The sequence below is a fragment of the Polypterus senegalus genome, chromosome 3 (genome assembly GCF_016835505.1).
Source record: "Polypterus senegalus isolate Bchr_013 chromosome 3, ASM1683550v1, whole genome shotgun sequence".
Classification (NCBI taxonomy): domain Eukaryota; kingdom Metazoa; phylum Chordata; class Cladistia; order Polypteriformes; family Polypteridae; genus Polypterus; species Polypterus senegalus.
Genome location: NC_053156.1, coordinates 15,081,829 through 15,099,648, shown reverse-complemented (window position 1 = coordinate 15,099,648; position 17,820 = coordinate 15,081,829). Strand labels below are relative to the sequence as shown.

The following is a 17,820-nucleotide window of genomic DNA, read 5'->3' as shown; positions in this document are numbered from 1 at the left end:
GGGTCAGTCCGATATTTTTGATAAAATGCCCACTGCACAGTAACAACGGATTGAGTTCTGGCAAATTTGCAAACACAAAAAGCTTTTTGTTGTGGCCCAGCCATAACTGCAAATGTAACTAATCGACACAACACACTGTTAGCTTTTTGATAAGCACTAGCACCATCTGCCAGCAATGAAATGAAACTAGATTAATTCCTCAAGATGTCACTAGGCTTCTCTGCAGTCTCCGATGAATGGGCGCCAAGCTGCAGCTCTTTAAAACTCCGATATTCTTTCTTCTGTTTTATTAGCCATATTATAATGTTTATTACATTTTTTTTTCCTCTTTAATCCTTATTACTTGCAATAATTTTGAAATTTAAATGAGTCCATCTTGTGAGAGTAAAACTTTTCACAGACCAGTCCCACTTAGGTAGCTTTGGCCATGTATCCATTTTACTGTTTTCCTCCTGGTAGTTGCTCACAACTTTCTACTCCTCAGGCATTAATGCGGTGGTTGTTCAAATTTCCAAACTAGTAGTTGGTATTATGCTATGAGGTACTTTGTGAACACCATCTGAAAATTTAAGTCACATTTATTGAATCATTTTTCAAGTTGTCCATAAAGGTGATAAGGAATATGAGGAAGAAAATTTGCCAAAGCTATACTGCATCCCATTAGCAGCACTGCGGGAGCCTGGGATTCCCGGACATTTTTCATTACCGCATTCCCGGGAATGAAACAAGCTCGCATATATAGCGTGTAAAAGTGTAAAAATCGATCAAGTAATAACAGAGTTATAGTTGAAAACTGAAGACTTTATTGACGTCTTTCAGACAACAGCTTTGACCATCAACTTGAAATTACAATGCATCAGTCTGTTGCATCCGCCTTATCTGTGCCAAGAAACTTGCCATCACAGAATGATGACAAGAAACTGGATGCAGTCAAGGAGCTTTTAAATTCAGCTGAGTGAAAAATGATGGCTGTCCGATTAACTGCGATTTTAGTTCCCTCTCTTTTCTCATTCTCAGATCGCTTTTCAGAAGGATGTCAGTTTCGTAGTTTTTATGAACAGTTCGAAAGTGCCTTTCCACATTTTCCTTCTTTGGAATAGCAATGATAGATTGACAAACGCACTTTGATTGTGAGAGAAACAAATCCAATTCCACATCCAGCCCATAGCCTCTCCAGACATTTTTTTTAAATCCCTTCTTTAGTCAATATAAATTGGAAGGCTACCTAGATCACATCCAGAGCTTTGCAGTAGCTCGCGCGTTTGATCGTGCGTGCGGGATGACCAGTGTGTTAGAAGAAAGGAGATCTCAGTCTGGCTGCCCTGTATGTCAATCAAGTTGCAAATGCCATAGGGAGGAATAATATATGATAGACTAACGTTAAAAGAAAAAAAATTTTTTGAATGCAACGCGATCTACCTGCACTACCTTTGCGATCTACCGGTCGATCGTGATCAACGCATTGGGCACCCCTGAACTAGATACATGTACTTATATTACAGCATGAACTGCTTGTAGATAAGGTTAGTCTTTTATTGGTGTCAACATATTGCAGTAGTTTTATTAAAAATACGTGTCGGTCGTTTTAAAATCGTTTACATGTGAGATGCTCGTGCACTGTGTCATCCCTGGGATTCCTGGGAATGACATGCGTGATTCCTGAATTCACGGGAATGGATTAACCCATCCGGGAATGCATTTCCTACTGCTGACTACTAGGTATCAGTTTAATTACTCAATACCTAGTCTCTCATTCTTGTCTATCTTTTAAATTCCCTAATTCATAATTTAGGTTTCTTATACTAGTCAGTGGACAGCTGTCCCAGTTTTGCCTTTTTTGACAGTTGGAAAATTTCACTCATTAATTTACTGTCAGGTTTCCATTTATGCTACACTTCATATACTTGTTATAAAAATTTAGAATGAGTAAATCCTCAATCCCAGCTGATTTCTTCAGCTTTATCACCTTATTGTATTTGACCACTCCTGTATTTTAGTGGACAACAGCAGCTCTGATGGCCTCTTTACTCCTTTTAGGGTCATGAGGTGTGTGCCTTGTTGATTCTTGGGGAGACGTGCGATCCAGCCCTCATCAATGCAACAAACAGTGCACTGCAAATGTGAGTAGCTTATTACTATGTTCTCTACTTCCTATACTTCTACATTTTGGTAGAAGGTTTCCTTAACCTGTATGTTTTCTCATAGGCCCCTGCATATCGCAGCTAGGAACGGGCTGGCCACAGTGGTCCAGGCATTGCTGAACCGCGGTGCTACAGTACTGGCGGTAGACGAAGAAGGTAATAACTATAACTGGCCTTTCCGACTGTGACCATTTGTAGACTCGTGCTATTGTGAAAGGACAAATGAAGTTGACATCCTCAGCAAGCACAAAAGTGGGCTGTAAAAAATTTCAAACAACCAAAAAAATGTGTGCATTTGATTCGTCATGATATTCAAACATTGGACACGATCTTTGGCAGAGGTTTTATTGAATTTGCCTATGAGTGGTTTGACACTTGTCCATTGTCATGCTGATAAAGAACATTTAACTGATATTATAAACGGAGTGGCAGAGATATTTTACTTTTGAGTGAAAGGATAAGGATAGTCAGTTGTTGCATATGTCATTCACCAAACAGTCAAGAATTGATTGTTTAGCATCCAAATAGATTAAATAAATTGTCACTAAATAAAATTAGATTTATTACATAAAGGGTTAGATGTTCACTAGGTCTGATAAAGGACATCATGGTACCTTATAGGGATGTGAGTAAAAAATGTTTAAACAATTGAGTATATGATTATTTTAGTCCGTCAAAATACTTTTGAGTCTCTGAAAATAGGGGGACCATTTATAAAAAATGTCTGTCATTCCTAAATGGCACATACAATATTTTTGGTAAACCCCTTAAATTAATGCTGAAAGTCTACTCTTCAATCACATAATTATTGATTTATTTCAAATCTGTTGTGGTGGTGTACAGAGCCAAAATTATGAAAATTGTGTCACTGTCCTAATGCTTTTTGACCTGACTGTAATGCATAGCCATTTAGTGCGAATGTGGGGCAAGTCAATAGCAATGTTCCCTCTAAGAGGTGGTGTGAGCAAAATTTTTAGTTTCATTACCCTGAGAGCACTATTTACTATTACATAATCTAATTATCTATCCTTAACAGTGCTTATAAAAAGTTTTATACATTGAATCACAGTGGATTTGATTTGCTTTTTTGACACTGATCAACAAAAAAAGACTCTTTAAAGTCAAAGTGAAACAGGTCTCTGAAAAGTGGGCTAAATTAATTACAAATCTAAAACACAAAGTAATTGGTTGCATAAGTATTCAGTCATTCTTTAATATGATACACCTAAATCATCACAGTTGTATACAAAGAAGATGAAAGAACATTCCAAGCACTTCTGTGAAAAGCACATCCATGTCACTAAATATCCCTTGGAGTCCAGTTAAATCCATCATTGAGAAATGGATAGAGTATGGCACAGCTGCAGATCTTTCTAAAGTAGGCTGTTTAGATGAACTGAGTAGTCATGCAAGAAGATTAGAGACCAGAGCCACCAAAAAAATGAGAGGGCTCTGAAGGAGTGAAATGCTAGGAAATGGAGTTGCTGAGATGGGAGAGATGTTATGGCTTTATGGAAGAGTGGCAAAGAGTAAGCCACTATTTAATAAAAAAAAAGTCAGTGACATCTCAGTAAGCATATGGGAGTCTCTACAGTTATCTGTAAAGATGGTTCTATAGTCTGAGATCAAAACTGAGCATTTTGGCAATCAGACTAAATGGCATCTTAAACTATGTATTATCACAAATACACCAACCCCACCTTGAATCCTGGTGGTGGCAGCATCATTGTGTGGTAGGGATGCTTCTCAGTAGCAGGCCCTGCAAAGCTTGTGAAGGTAAAATGAAAGCACCACAATATAGGGAAATTCTGGCATTAAACCTGAATTGGTCTGCAAGAAACCCAGTACCTTGGGAAGCATGAAACTAAAGCATAGGAACGCTTCAAAACATTGCGTGTAATGGTAAGCAGTGTGGCATGGTGGGTAAAGCTTTAGACTTCAGATTCTGTGATTGTGGGTTCAAATTCCACTACTGGTGCTGTGCGACTTCACCTGCCTGTGCTTCAATTGAAATAGAAAAAGAAATGTGACCAAAGCACACCGACTCAAGGCTTTCGTGGCTGCGAAAGGTGAATTGGCTAAATACTGACTTGAAGGGGTGAATATTGTATGCTATCAATTGTTTTGTATTTGTAATGTGACAGCTTTGCACAATTCTGCTTTCACTTTGACATGAAAGAGCCTTCTTATGCTCATGAGGGTCAAAAGAGACAAATTAATTCCCTTGTGATTCAGTCTTGTACAATATAATAAAATGTAAAAACTTTCAAGGGGTGAATACTTTTTTGAGGTACTGTATGTAATAGGATTGTTACATAAATTTCAAATTTCGATTTAATACTAAGACAAATATTGAAATGTGAAATCTGGCAATATAGTATATAATGTAACTCAATAAAAAATTTATTTTTATATATTATGATTCTCTGTTCATTAAAATGTTATATTGATGAAAACAAATACAAATTTTAGTTATTAAATGCAGATACTTCAAATAGTACTATCTTTGGTGAAAGGCAAGAGTAAAGTTCTGTGAACAGAAGTTTAAACTCCGGTCAGCAGTTTTTAAAGTGTAGGTAAAATTAATTCTGGACCCTGTTCTCAATGATTTAAACATTTAACTGACTACAAAAGATGTTTTAACCTGTTGAAAAAATAAACATCACATACATATTTTAAATGCAACAGTGTTACAGGTTTATAATTAATGTTTCCATAATTTAAAAATAAGATACTTCTTGAAATTCTTGGCACAGTGGTAATACTGCTGCCTCGTAGTAAGGAGACAGGGGTTCACATCTTGAGTCCTCCATGTGTGAAGTTTGCATTTTTTCCCCATGTCTGCATGCCACAGTCCAAAACATGCAGGATATGTGGATTAGTGATACTAAATTGACCATAATGTATGGTTGGATGCGTGTGTTCGCCCTGCGATGGACTGGGACTCTTTTCAGGTTTTATTCCTGCCTTGCGCCGTATCCTAGCTGGGACCCTTTTCAGGACTTAGGATAGATAATCTAATGCAATGGAAAAACCTTTGACATTTTTTTCCAAAATTTACTTTTTTTTTTATATATAGTTTTTGGAGTTACTTGGTCTTTCCTGGTCTTATAAGGTATCAGTGATGGCCAAATATATCTTCATTCCGGTCATAGCTGATGGAAGAAGTTAGTATGTAACGCAGTATTTTACATACTGCAAGACAAAAACCTCCACTGACCAATGAGGAAACACCACCTACCAATGAAAATGTCAGATAACGATCATGTGATTTAAATGCTACGACTGTGTGATTTAAATGGCAGGTGTTGTTGATTCGTGAGAAAAAACAATATTGTCTACAAAATTAAATCTAGATATCATTAATTATAGGAGCGACATCATTTTCTGAATTTGTTGAAAACTTGAAAGATGTGTCATACTAGGTTTTTCCATAGTTGATGAGAAATTACGTACTCCGACTGCCCTCTTTGTCAATTAAGTTTGCTGCTGAACGTTACAACATTGAAGTTGCAATCTTATCAAGGCCTGTGAGTGGGTGAAAACGGCACTACAAGTTTTGCAATGCCCGTTGATAGCATTTCAAGGCTCAGTTGTCAAAAGCCACAACGAGTAAGCAGTGCATTCATAATGTAGGCTATAGAACTGAAACCATCAAAAATTAGTATTGAAGCAATTTTAAAAAATGTCATGCTCATTGGTATTTTAATACTTTTGACAACCCTAGTATTGAATAATGTGGCATTTCTACACATTACAGAACATATTTTAATGTTTTTATTAAACTGGCATGTTCATTTAAACTGTTTAATCATTAATGATTTATTCATGCATTAATTAAATGAGGTGTGGAGATGTACTGAATGTACTCAGATCTGAGGTTAATGATTTTTTTTTTTTTTAAATACTGGGTCATTGAGCTTTGCTCCATGTTTTTGAAACCAAAGTCATTACAGAAGGATTATTGTACATGATGGGTGGGCATAAGAAATATAATTGTGTAAATTTGTCTATTTTTAACACTAGAATCCCTGAACCCTATGAAAATATTCTTAATGCTGGGCCATCTTAAATTTCCTCACACCTCGTTACCAGCGTCTTTGTTTTGCTAATGTGTTAATCAGTACAAGCAGCAAGCAACCTACTATCCCCCACCAATACAGCTGAACTCAAGTCAGATGCAAAATTCTCAGAGCTGAAGTCTATGGGACTTAGGTGTCTATAATTGTCTAAGGTAAATAATATATCGTTATTTGAATTACATAATTTCATGTGTGTTCCGTGCCTACAACCGTATTTGTAAATGTAGGATGACAAGAAATGCGTACCAAGAAATGTTGAACACATAACTAACTAGCAACTATTTTGTTGAGAAATTTGTTCTGAGTTACAATCCAGTACAGCATATTTCTGTTGATGAGCAGCTGTTTCCAACCAAGGTCCGTTATCCTTTCTTACAATAACATCTCAACCAGGCCTGACAAATTTGGCATAAAGTGTTTGATTGTGGCAGATTTGAAGACAAAGAACATGTGCAATGCTACGCCTTATTTAGGAACAGATCCCAGTCGTCCCACTGGAGAAAGACTTTTTGAGACTGTGGTCATAAAGCTTATGGAGCCGTTTCTGGACAAAGGTAAAACCATAACAACAGACAACCTCTTAACGTTGCTTTTGCTGGCTAATGGACTGATGCACCGCAGCACAGCTCTGCTTGGCACCATAAATAAAGTGCAACTGGAACTTCCACCTGCAGGTAATGTCACTAAAGTATGCAAGCAATTCTCCACATTATTGTTTAGATCTGCCAGAACCATGGTGATGGTGTATGCATGCAAAATAGATTGGGCAAGATCAGGGGGAAAAAATGGTTCATATGACATAAAATTTTAAAATAATGACTTTTTCATGCATGGAGTGTGGATTCGTGAGATAGGCAGAGACAGATTTGATGGTGGTTCCTGGAATATAAAATAAACACTTTCGCAAAGGTATTATGAAACATGTGCTTTTATTCAATTATAAAACTGAATAACAAAAAGTTCAAGTGACAACAAGATACCAAAAAGACATGATTCACCAGCATTTGTGTGTCTGCTTATATCCCTTCAGCGATATCTTTTACAAGTAGCAAAAATGTACACCAGGAGTTACAAACTCAGCAGTAGTAATGATAGCAGCTCACTACTCAAAACAGTAAATGCTAAGAGGTCATGGTCTCGAACCTGGAACCACTTGACTAGGAGACAGCAGTTATCTCTACACCAGCCAAGAAGACATGTCTCCTTTATGTTGATTGATATTTGGGCTTTGGTTTTTGCATTCTCGACAGCAACATGTGAATTGAATAATTTTTTTTTTCTTCAGTTAAATTCTTGAATAAAAGTGCATCTTTGTTATACCTTTTTTGAAAGTGTTTATTTGATATTTGGACTTCACTCTTCACACATTATACACGTCACATCAGCATTTTTGTCATTATTACTATAACATGAAAAAAGTTTCCGTTTTAGTTATGTGTTCAATGTTCGTTGCCTCGCATTTCCTGTCATCCTACATTTACACATATTGTTGTAGACACAGAACACACGTGAAATTATGTATTTCAAATAACTATAAATTATTTACCCTATAAAATTCCAGACGCCTAACTCCCATAGACTTTAGCTCTGAGAATTTTGCATCTAACTTGACTTAATCTGCCTCGGTTGGAGATGGGATAGCAAGCTGCTTGTGCTGACTGACACATTTGCAGAACAAAGACACTGCTGGCATGGTGCCAGGGTATTTAAGATGGCCCAGCATTACAAATATTTTCATATGCTTCAGTGATTCTAATGTTAAAGGATTCACCTATTGGTTTTCCATGGCAAGCTTTAATAATTGTTTACTATGAGTTGTGCTGTCCCTTCTTTGTAAACTTTCAATGGTGAATTTCCTGACTTGCTTCTTTGTCTGCTACTAGTAAATGTGAACTGAAAGTTGTGCACAAGTGTGCACCACAGAGGTAATTTTAATAACTTGATAGCATTGGTAGCGCTGCTGCCTCACCATACAGAGACCAGGGTTCTTGTCCCATTCCTCCCTGTGTGGAGTTTTCATATCCTACCCATGTCTCTGGGTTTCCTCTGGTCACTGGTAGTTGGTTTAGAAATTACTGATTTTATATATTTTTTTTTTTTTAAACTTCAGTTAGTTTTTCAGTATGTAATTTTATTTTCAGTAGTCGTGTTTTACTCAGATTTTAGTTTAGTTTTTATTTCATTTAACAAAATGTTTTCTAGTTCTTTTTATACTTTTTCTTAATGATGATAACCTTGCTCTGCTCTCCTTTCCTTTTTTCCTCTGTACAGGTCACACCCCAGCTCTGGCCTGCGCCCCTAACAAGGATGTAGCAGACTGCCTGGCTCTCATCCTCTCCACCATGAAGCCTTTTCCTCCCAAAGATGCAGTGGGGTCCCCATTCGGCCTCAACCTGCTGAAGAACTGCGGGATCGCAGCTACGTGCAGCCCCTTGCCCAACGGGAACATCCACCACACCTATGGCAAGGACCATCATGCCACCATCGGTTTGGATGGCTGCTTTTCTGAGTGACCACTGAGGCTGGAGGTGTTGGGAGGGGAGTAGTTGGCATTGCCAGGCTTGAAGATCACACTTTGGGTGATTCCTTAATAACCTTTTAAAAAAAAAAAAAAAAGTGTGCATATGTAGACATCAATGTACACCACATGTAGTTGTGTACAGGTAATACAGTCAGACCATCTGTTGTCCATCCCCTGTATCGACTCAAATAAGACAGGTGGAAAAGGGGAATTTGGAACAGCTGTTCTGTACTGTGTAGGGCGCTCTGGCATCGCTCTCGGCATAAACTTGCAGGAAGGAACATACAGAAAACACTAGTTCATCTTTTCCTTTGCCATATACATTGAGTAGCATTAGCACTGGCATTTCGGAAGAGATAAGCTAATAAGGGAGTGGCAGATTCTGGCACGTGAAATAGTGGCTTTTCTGCATGTTCCATATTTGGTTGGAAGGAGACTAGAGGGCAGCAGTAATGAGTTTGACAGGGATGATCAACCCTCTTTCTCAGCTGAACCCACCCCTCTAGGCTCCTTTCAATTCAATAAGCCTAGGCTGCTGTAAAAAGAACAATGCTGGACACTAAAAGACAGAAAGACAAAGCAGAGCAGGTCACCAAGGCTTAATTTATTTTTAATTTATTGTAAAGAAAATTTTTTAATCTTGTTTACCCACTGGGTCAGGACCAGTTCACTTAAACAAAAAACATTAGACACTGCTGACATGTGACCAACTGGAAGGAGGAAATAGGGCTGTGGGTGCCAGGATGAAGTGCTTACTGGTGTACTTTTTGGGTTCCTTGTTGCCTGCTAGTAGAGGCATGAATTGCACATGTAATATTTGCTCTTACTTTTTTCCTAAATGTTCAGTTTATTTTTCCACACTGATTGCTCACTGGATTATTTGCAGTGATTTGGAGCACAAGTATTTTTCACCCTTCCACCCCACCTTCTTCCTGGAAAGCACTCTTAACACCCTACTTCCTTAGAAAATCTCTTTAGAATCTAATATGCAGTTCTTTATTTATTTCTTTTGTGAGAATGACCAAATATTGCTGTTTTTGCTTTGATTTAGAGAGCTGCCCCAAATACCTCCTTTCCGGTCGCCTAGGACACTAAATGTGTGACCTATAGTCTGTAGAGAAAATGTGACCTTAGTTTCCCATGAGATAGTAATAAAGAATCTCACACTGTCCATTTCAGCTAGACCAGACAACTCAAATTGATAAATAGCAAGATGAGCATTAGCTGCTGAATTACGTGTCACTTCAGGATTGTTTAATACAATATACATACACGCGTATTGGTCATTCTCCAGTTAACATGAAGCTGGCAAATGGCTTCTACACTTTCAAAAGCGCTCATACTGTATTCAGTGCCAGGCAAGTTTTAATTTGCATTATGTTGCATTTTGCCGACATTGTCTTTGCTCAGTGGTGAGAAGAGGCACTTGGTACCTTTTGTATTCCTTGGTAATTTTTCCCATTAGGGATCTCCTCCAAATTGTCACCTATAATTTCCCATCATTGATGGACCTTGTACATTTGTGGGCAGCTGTCGTGCACTTTTTTTGTCCTGCTTGACCTCTTTTTGCACTTGCTGGAGATTTGAGATTTGTTCCCCCGCCCCAACCAAAATAACCCACTTTCCTCTGAGCTTCCTGACGTTTAGACAATCTGTCTGCACTTGTTTGCACTAAGAAACTGAAATGAAATGCAAATGTTAGCTTATCGGCAAAATCTATAGCCAAGCCTTTGAGAAGTCACTCAAATGGAGTATGCCGCATGTAGCCCTGTTGTTTGCAGCTCTCCCTGACCTTACCCGAGTGACTTGGATGAAAATGCGGTATCATTTTAATCATGGCCGGTGGCGGGAGGGGGGCATCCTTTGAGTAATTTTGCCAGTTACCTCACTCCCCTCTTCAGTGGATGGAATCGCCCTCTCTTTTTGAATGTTGTTTACATAGCTAGCTTATGAAATTGATAAAAATGCAACTAAAATCAAAGTGAATTAATTGTGACAAAATGTGATAATTTTGAAGTGCAATAAGTGAAATATGATAAGAAGGTATAGTAAATACACAATCTTGAAAGGGTGCAAGTACAAGTGAAATCAGAAGAACTAATGCGACAGGCTGTAAATGCCAATTCATGCACCATCAAGACAAAAGGAAACTATTAAATAAAATAAAACGATTTAACATGCAATAAGCATAGACTAAAATGGTGTTTGAACACACCATGTGCAATCTGAAGCAGTTGAAATATTTGTAATATTGTAACACCACAGAAATGTAAATATATGTGAGAAATATTGATGCACCTAGAGTGTAAATACGGCAGAGTTTGAAAGGATAACGGACTTAAATGACAGTATATCCGAATGTAAAATATTGCTGTCTTTTTTTTTTTTTTCTTTTTCTAAATAACGCATTTTTTTCCCCCATGTGGATTGGTAGACAGTTTGCCACTCCTGTCTTGCCGCCTTCTGTCCTGTTGATTTTATTTGTTGTTTTTCTGTTTGTTTAAATCTTGGACTGCTCTTCCTCACCTGTGTTTTAATGTACGGATAAGCAGTAATAGTGTAGCACTAGATAAGTGTTGTGTATTGTACTGGGTAGGAAAGAATATTATACTCGCCAAATAACTACTTTATATATATATATATATATATATATATATATATATATATATATATATATATATATATATATATATATATATATATATATATATATAAATAAAGAGCGCATCACTATTAAAATCCCTTGAAGGTGCTGATATTTGACTGGGGGGAATAAAAAAAACTTTGACCTCATGGGCAAAATGGCAATACGCTCAAAAATGGATCAAAATTTATAAGGAGTATTTGCTGCCTTGGTGGATTACATTCAGTATTATTCTTGAATTTCAAGAATCAGGAAGCTGTTCATATTTAAAAGTTTACAGTTCGTAACTCAGGACATATTGAATATACATATTTTGGGAAGTTGGCTCGTTTATCCACAATGGACCAGTTTTAAACCTGATAATATTACTGTGTATGTTGGTTCCTTTTTAAAGTGTCAGAAGGTAATCACTTCACCATATAGATGGTGCTGGAGTTAATGATGATTTTGTTGCTATTCAGCACTAGTTACATAAATAAAAGATCACCATCACTAAGTTGCTCAGCAAGCTCCCCATGAAACATGTAACCTCACATTGTTTAAGTTAACAAACTGTTATGACTTAACTGGTAATCTAGCCTTTCTTAGATATGTGAATTAATGCAGGCTGCTCAAACTTTTGACTGAGTCCTGGGCTGGCATTTTTATTAGTGCAGCAAGGTGAGGTGGCAGTAGGAGCAAAGAAATCTCTGAGTATAGCAACCCTAATGCGTGTCACCAGACAGAAATGACAATCAATAGTGAACTAAAGGGCTTTTGGAGTTCTTCCTGTTGCCGTTTTATGACGGTCATCTTTTTGCCCGACCCGCCCAAATTTTTTTTTTTCTTTTTTGCATTTCATGATTTATTGCCTGTTATGACTAGGGTTGCTCTCTTTCCAGCATTGTTCTCTTTTACAAAAGCCTGGCAGATGTCTACAGCACAGCATACTAAATACAGTAATAATAATAAAAAAAGCGTATTATATTGCAAACTGAGATTTTTATCTGTTCCTCAGTGCATTCAAACCTAGGGCTGGGATGGAAAGTATAAAAAAAAATGAAAAGCTTCACTGGAACCCTAAAAACTGGCATATATTTATTTTTGTTTCCAGGTCTTGCTGTTTATTTTAACTGTGCTATATATGTAGGAACCTCCAATGCCAAAAACTATATATGTATAGAATTATTATTCCTTAAGTTAATGGTACTACAATATTAGAAAACTGAATGATTGTATTACACTTATTTTTATTTTGTTTTTGTTTTCTGTTTCCATATTAAGCCTTTTAAGGATGTCATTACTATACTGACTCATTTGATGATACTATCAAGGGCATGCTGGCTTCATCAATAATGTCACTGAGCAGACCTCAGCTCCTCATTGTCCATGTTACACGAATTTCTTCTGATGCCATTCGATTTGTGGTGTCTGTTTGCGTCATTACTGTGTAACCTGTAAGGGGGACAAAAATACTAGAGTGACACTAGCATGGAGGAGGCACAGATTTATGCTTGTTTCACTGATCTCCTTTTCTTATGTTGTAATTACTCTGAAGTTGTTATAATGTTGAATTTATTATTGCTCAAATGTATTTTCTTTGTGGGAAGGGAGGTGCAGTGCTTATTGAAACCTAAAACAAACAAGTAGGGGAGGAAGGGGAGAGTCTGTGCATCTGAACCAGAGAGCTGCTTTCACCAGGCACTCCGTCTTCCTCCTACTACACCTTTCCCTAACTCATGCGGGTTTTGTTTTGGGCTTAAGCAGTTTACCGTTTTTAACCCGTTTGAGGCCAGTAAGCTTTATAAAAGTAACAATACAGTGAGGTTCCACTCAGCCCTGATCCAAAGCACTTGCTTCGAATCAAGCACTTTTAAAAAGAAAAAAAAAAAATTGTGTGTATAAATATGTATATGAAAAATTATGAGGGTTGTGTTTCCCCAAATGCCACCCTGCTCCCCTCCCTCCCAGAAGAAACACATCTGTGGTGCATGGTCAGTGTACGGGTGTTTCTGTTTTGGATTGGGGGTGTGCAGGTAGACAGTGGGGTTTTAGGGAGAGAGAGTGAGAGAGAGAGACTTATGAAAAACACACACACACAGCCACTCGTGCGCGCACGTCATCACAGCACAAATACATTTCAAAGCAAAAGTGTATTTGCACTGCCGTTTCATCCTCTTATTAGTTGCCAAAAAGTTCTTTAAAAAAATAAATAAATAAAAAAGGGTTAATAAAGCAGCTGAAAACTCCGCTGAGCCATAAATTTTACTGACTTAAAAACTGAATGTATGGTCCATTTATAAAAAAAAAAAGAATAAATAATACTTGCACGCGATCAGGCTGAGGCGGTAGCCATGTTTTACAGGTTGACTTTATGTGTGTGAAGAAGTTGAATATTAATTTTAGCTTTTAATAAAACAAGCAAGCAAATGAGAAATGTAGTCATCTGTCATGGGCTGCAGTTCTTCTGACAGATTTTGTTTTCCTTTGTTTTTGTCTAGTCAGTGGAATGCAGGGGGTCTTTCCCCGGTATTGGATGTAATGTATTGTATTAGATGATATTTAATTTGCGCCTTTCTGAGTTTTTATCTCTTCTCACCTGGCTGGTATAGCTGGGCAGAACTGCGCTCAGCAGATATTTTTCCATTCTGCTGCCAGGTTCTTGTAGCGTGCCCAGGGGCAGTGTGTTTTTTTTTTTTTTTTTCTTCTGTCAAGCGTGATTATGATTTTTATACAGATACATATGCTTAGACCAGTGTTAAGTGCTCTTTATTTAAGAAAACAACAAAGCTTTTATATTGGATTACTACCCCCATCCCCAGACTGGTAGCTATTGGACCCCTACTTGTGCTGAGTCTCAGTCACTTTAGGTGTTGATTTACTAATCTGAAGTTATGAAGACCAAATTGTGGAGCTCTGTCTCCTAGTCGCACACAGTTTATTTTATTTATTTTTTTTATTTATTTTCAGGTGCTGTGATTTTGGTCCTTTTAGAATTTTTGTTAATTTTGTCTATGAGTAATCTGGAATACCAGCTTAGTATAAAAAATATATATGTATATAAATATAAACATAAAATTTGCTGTAGGCAGCAGGAAAAAAAATGATCTTGCCTACTTTTAGGTGGATATGGACTGTTTGCCTTTGTGAGATTGTGACTCAAAATGTCCCTTTTGGGGAACAATAACTGTCCCCATTACTTGAAGGTCCGTTTTCAACAGGAGTAGGGACTTGACATGGGGGTGGGGGGGTTGGGTTGTTAAGATTTTAAGAAGGGGAAAAGGGGAGTGGCACAAGTGGAGATAAAGGGAAACAGTCATGTTTTCTGTCTTTTGATACTGAAAAGTACTTGTTCATGTGGGAGCTTTGAAAAAATTGCATTGTGAAATGATGCAGCCATTAGTTGCCAGAAAAGATCAGACTGATGATGTCACTAGTCTGGTATTGAGCTGGTGAAAGAGCTCAAATCCAAAAAGTTGGTGGGTTGGCCATGCACAGCTTCGCTCAATCTGTTGCAGTGAATCTTGGGATGTTTAGTTCTTTCTCCAGCTTAATACAAGATCAGTGATATCTGCCCTGTTCTGGCCATTTATAATAATAATAAAAAAAAAATGTTTTTGGCAAGCCAAAATGTGACAGGAAAAACGAGACTGTTCCCCTTTGAAATTTAGTGTGTGTTTTCTCTTTAATCTTAATGTCAGTATTTGGCTGCCCAATATTGCTGCCTATCCTCTTGGTGGCCTAAAGGCTGTGAATGGTTGTGTTTATAGAGTTCTCCCCAGGTGGGAGAGGAATACCCATTAAATGCCACCTCCAGTCGTAAAATGACCTCAATATACTGTACCCCATATCTTTCAGGCCTTTACTACTTTGTTGTATCGCTCCTTCCATATTGAAGCCCACTCCAGCTTGAAGGACATTATTTGTACAGTATCAAATTTTAAAGAGATTCACTTTCCTTCAGCAGGGTTGCCTAGAATCTCACTCAGATGGGCAATAAAAGCCATCAGAGTTCAAGGTCTACTCAGCTGGCCACACTGCCTGCCAGCTTCACTGGAGACTTTGGAAAGCAGCTTTTCAGAGTTTTACCTAAAACTTCAAACGTTTTATCATCATAATAGTTTTTAAGAATGAAAATAGTATCAGATAATTAATTTCTTTGACCTTGGGCTATTTTTTTTTTAACCATGGATATCTCATTGTTTCTCCAATGCCTGTTAGCTTCTAGCCTAGTAGGTATGCACCGTTTGCCAAATACAGCCTGCATTTTAGATGTCTCCCTCAATCTCAGAGATGCTGGCCCTTTGGGTGCATTTATTAAGGGGTCTTATAGTTGTGCGCACTGATGCTGTAGGTACTTCATTTTACTGAATCCCTATAAAGCTGATGGAGCACTTTCTGTTTTTATCAAATTAGAAGAAACAAGCAGGAAGATTTCTGAGAAGCATACTTGTTAATCCTACCCCCTCACCTATCAATGCACTGCCACCATCTAAATTTCATGGTATGATCACTGGCACCACATAGGTGTATTCAGTCACGTCAGTCAATGTGTTGTGAACTTGTCTTTGGTGAGCGGTTAAGTATATCTTTGAAGGAGCTAAAGGTGCCGACTGTGGTTTAGCAAGTACATGCTCAATTGGTGGGTGACCCATAAGAGTGGCAAGGGAGCATATCAGGTATAGCACACACATCTTTAAAAGGTGTCATTTCAGTCTGCGCAGAATTGTCCATGATTTTATGAAGTAAGGGAATGGTAGGTCTTCCATTGTAAGATCCAGCGATTTTAGAACTCTGCTCACCATAGTTACTTAAAGGGTACCAGGGAGTTTTTGCGATTGTATCAAAATGTAAGGATTGAAATAAACGATCTTCCAGTGCAGGGGTGGGTGAAGAGGAAATGATGTTAAACCTCTCTATCTCTTTGTCCATAGAAATGTTTGTATGTCCTTAAAACAAGCCAAAGAAAGTCTTGCCTTACCTATAGAAAGAAAAGATACCTGCTAATCTGTCTTGTTTTTCTCCCTTAAACTCTGTGTGTGACACAACTCTTCAAGAAGAGTGTAGCAGTTAATGTGGGCCAGTTTTACATTTCTTTACATGCACTGGAAGCATTGGGAAGATTTATTTCAATTACTGTTTGATTGTGTTTGTGTTTTTTTTTTCCTAGTATATTGTGCTTCAGTGTGAAGGTTTAGATTTATTCTTAATTCACCGATTCTTCCAGAACATTCTTTCTCTTTGCTTTTTAAAAATCTTGACTGCCTTTGCCATACATGATTATTGTCTTCCTCAGTGAATCACTAGAGGAATTGTTGGTAATTCCTAAGGCATGCTGGAGTACCCAACCCATCCCAACCAGTTGCTGTATAATGGCTGTCTGCAGTACACAACTTTATAAAGTAGTTTGCAGTTCTTAACAGGAGTAAATATCTCATTTTGTGTGTCAGCGGTACAGAATAATGTTTTTACGTGGGGAGGTGGGTTGGTTTTAGGGTGAAGTGAATCTTTCCTATCTTAATTGTAACAAAAATATAAAATTAATGCAACTGTTGTGACTGCTAGTTTAGTTTGACTGTGACTGCATCTCATTGTGTTTGTGAACTTGTTTTTCAGCCTTTTGTGTATGGAAAAACTTGTCCCTTCCCCCAATCCATTGTCGCCTAAGCAAAGCCTAGGTAAAAATTCAGTTGTGTAAGCCTTACCCATTCTTTCAGTGGGGTTGTGGATGTTCCCGTTGCAGTAGACCTCCTATTCGCCCTTTGTCCGATTCCCGTATCTGATACCAAGGAGCAAACTTGAGAGAGACAGTCTGTGTCCAAAACTCCCTACCCTCAAACATGATCAAAACAGAGCCTTAAACACAGAGATTTCTAAACTCGGAGCAATACGTACAAAGCTGCTTAAAGGAAGGAAGGCTGCCGCAGTACGAGTTTCCATTTCCTTTCATTCCTAGCTGTCTGGAGGAGCATGGATGGCTGCTTTTAGTGCAGACTCCTGAATTGAACTTGGAAATTGAGGTAACGTCACAAGCGTATGCGGAATTTTTGGATATCCCCACCCTACCCTAGACTTTGTTACCCAGACAAATGACTGAGCGCCAGCATGGCGTTGCCTCTTGCCTTCCAAACTTTTGATCACTGCAAGTGTAGCGTTTTTTGAAGTGTAAGTTCAAAATGAAACTTCTTGCCTTATTAAGAGAATCTGTTTGTTTTGGTTTTTTTTTAATTTTTTTTTTTCCCTCTCTCAAAAATGGTGCTATGCATGGGAGCCTCGAGACTACTGGCAGCCAGCGAGCAAATGTAGTCGTGCAAAGGATCAAGTCGGGGATGTAAACTAGGAAGTGGGGCCAAGTCAGCCAACTGAGCCGGACTTGTTGAGTCAAATGTGTGTCCGCGGCCTGACAGGCATCTCGTAGGCTAAGTGGTTCAAATCGAGAAGTTTAGGTAAGAA

At 38.0% G+C, this 17,820-nt stretch overlaps 1 protein-coding gene across 2 annotated transcripts in view; it reads left to right on the top strand.

Annotated features, from left to right (window-relative positions):
• ankrd52a (ankyrin repeat domain 52a) overlaps nucleotides 1-8,839 on the top strand; it is a 93,345-nt gene extending 84,506 nt beyond the window's left edge. The window contains exons 26-28 of one of the 2 annotated variants that reach the window (XM_039746672.1): nucleotides 2,038-2,120; nucleotides 2,206-2,297; nucleotides 8,495-8,839. In XM_039746672.1, coding sequence (XP_039602606.1) covers nucleotides 2,038-2,120; nucleotides 2,206-2,297; nucleotides 8,495-8,736 — 417 coding nt within the window. In that variant the 3' untranslated portion in view covers nucleotides 8,737-8,839. The remainder of the gene's footprint in view (nucleotides 1-2,037; nucleotides 2,121-2,205; nucleotides 2,298-8,494) is intronic. The other variant, XM_039746673.1, reaches the window with a different exon arrangement.
• Nucleotides 8,840-17,820: the final 8,981 nt, after the last annotated feature.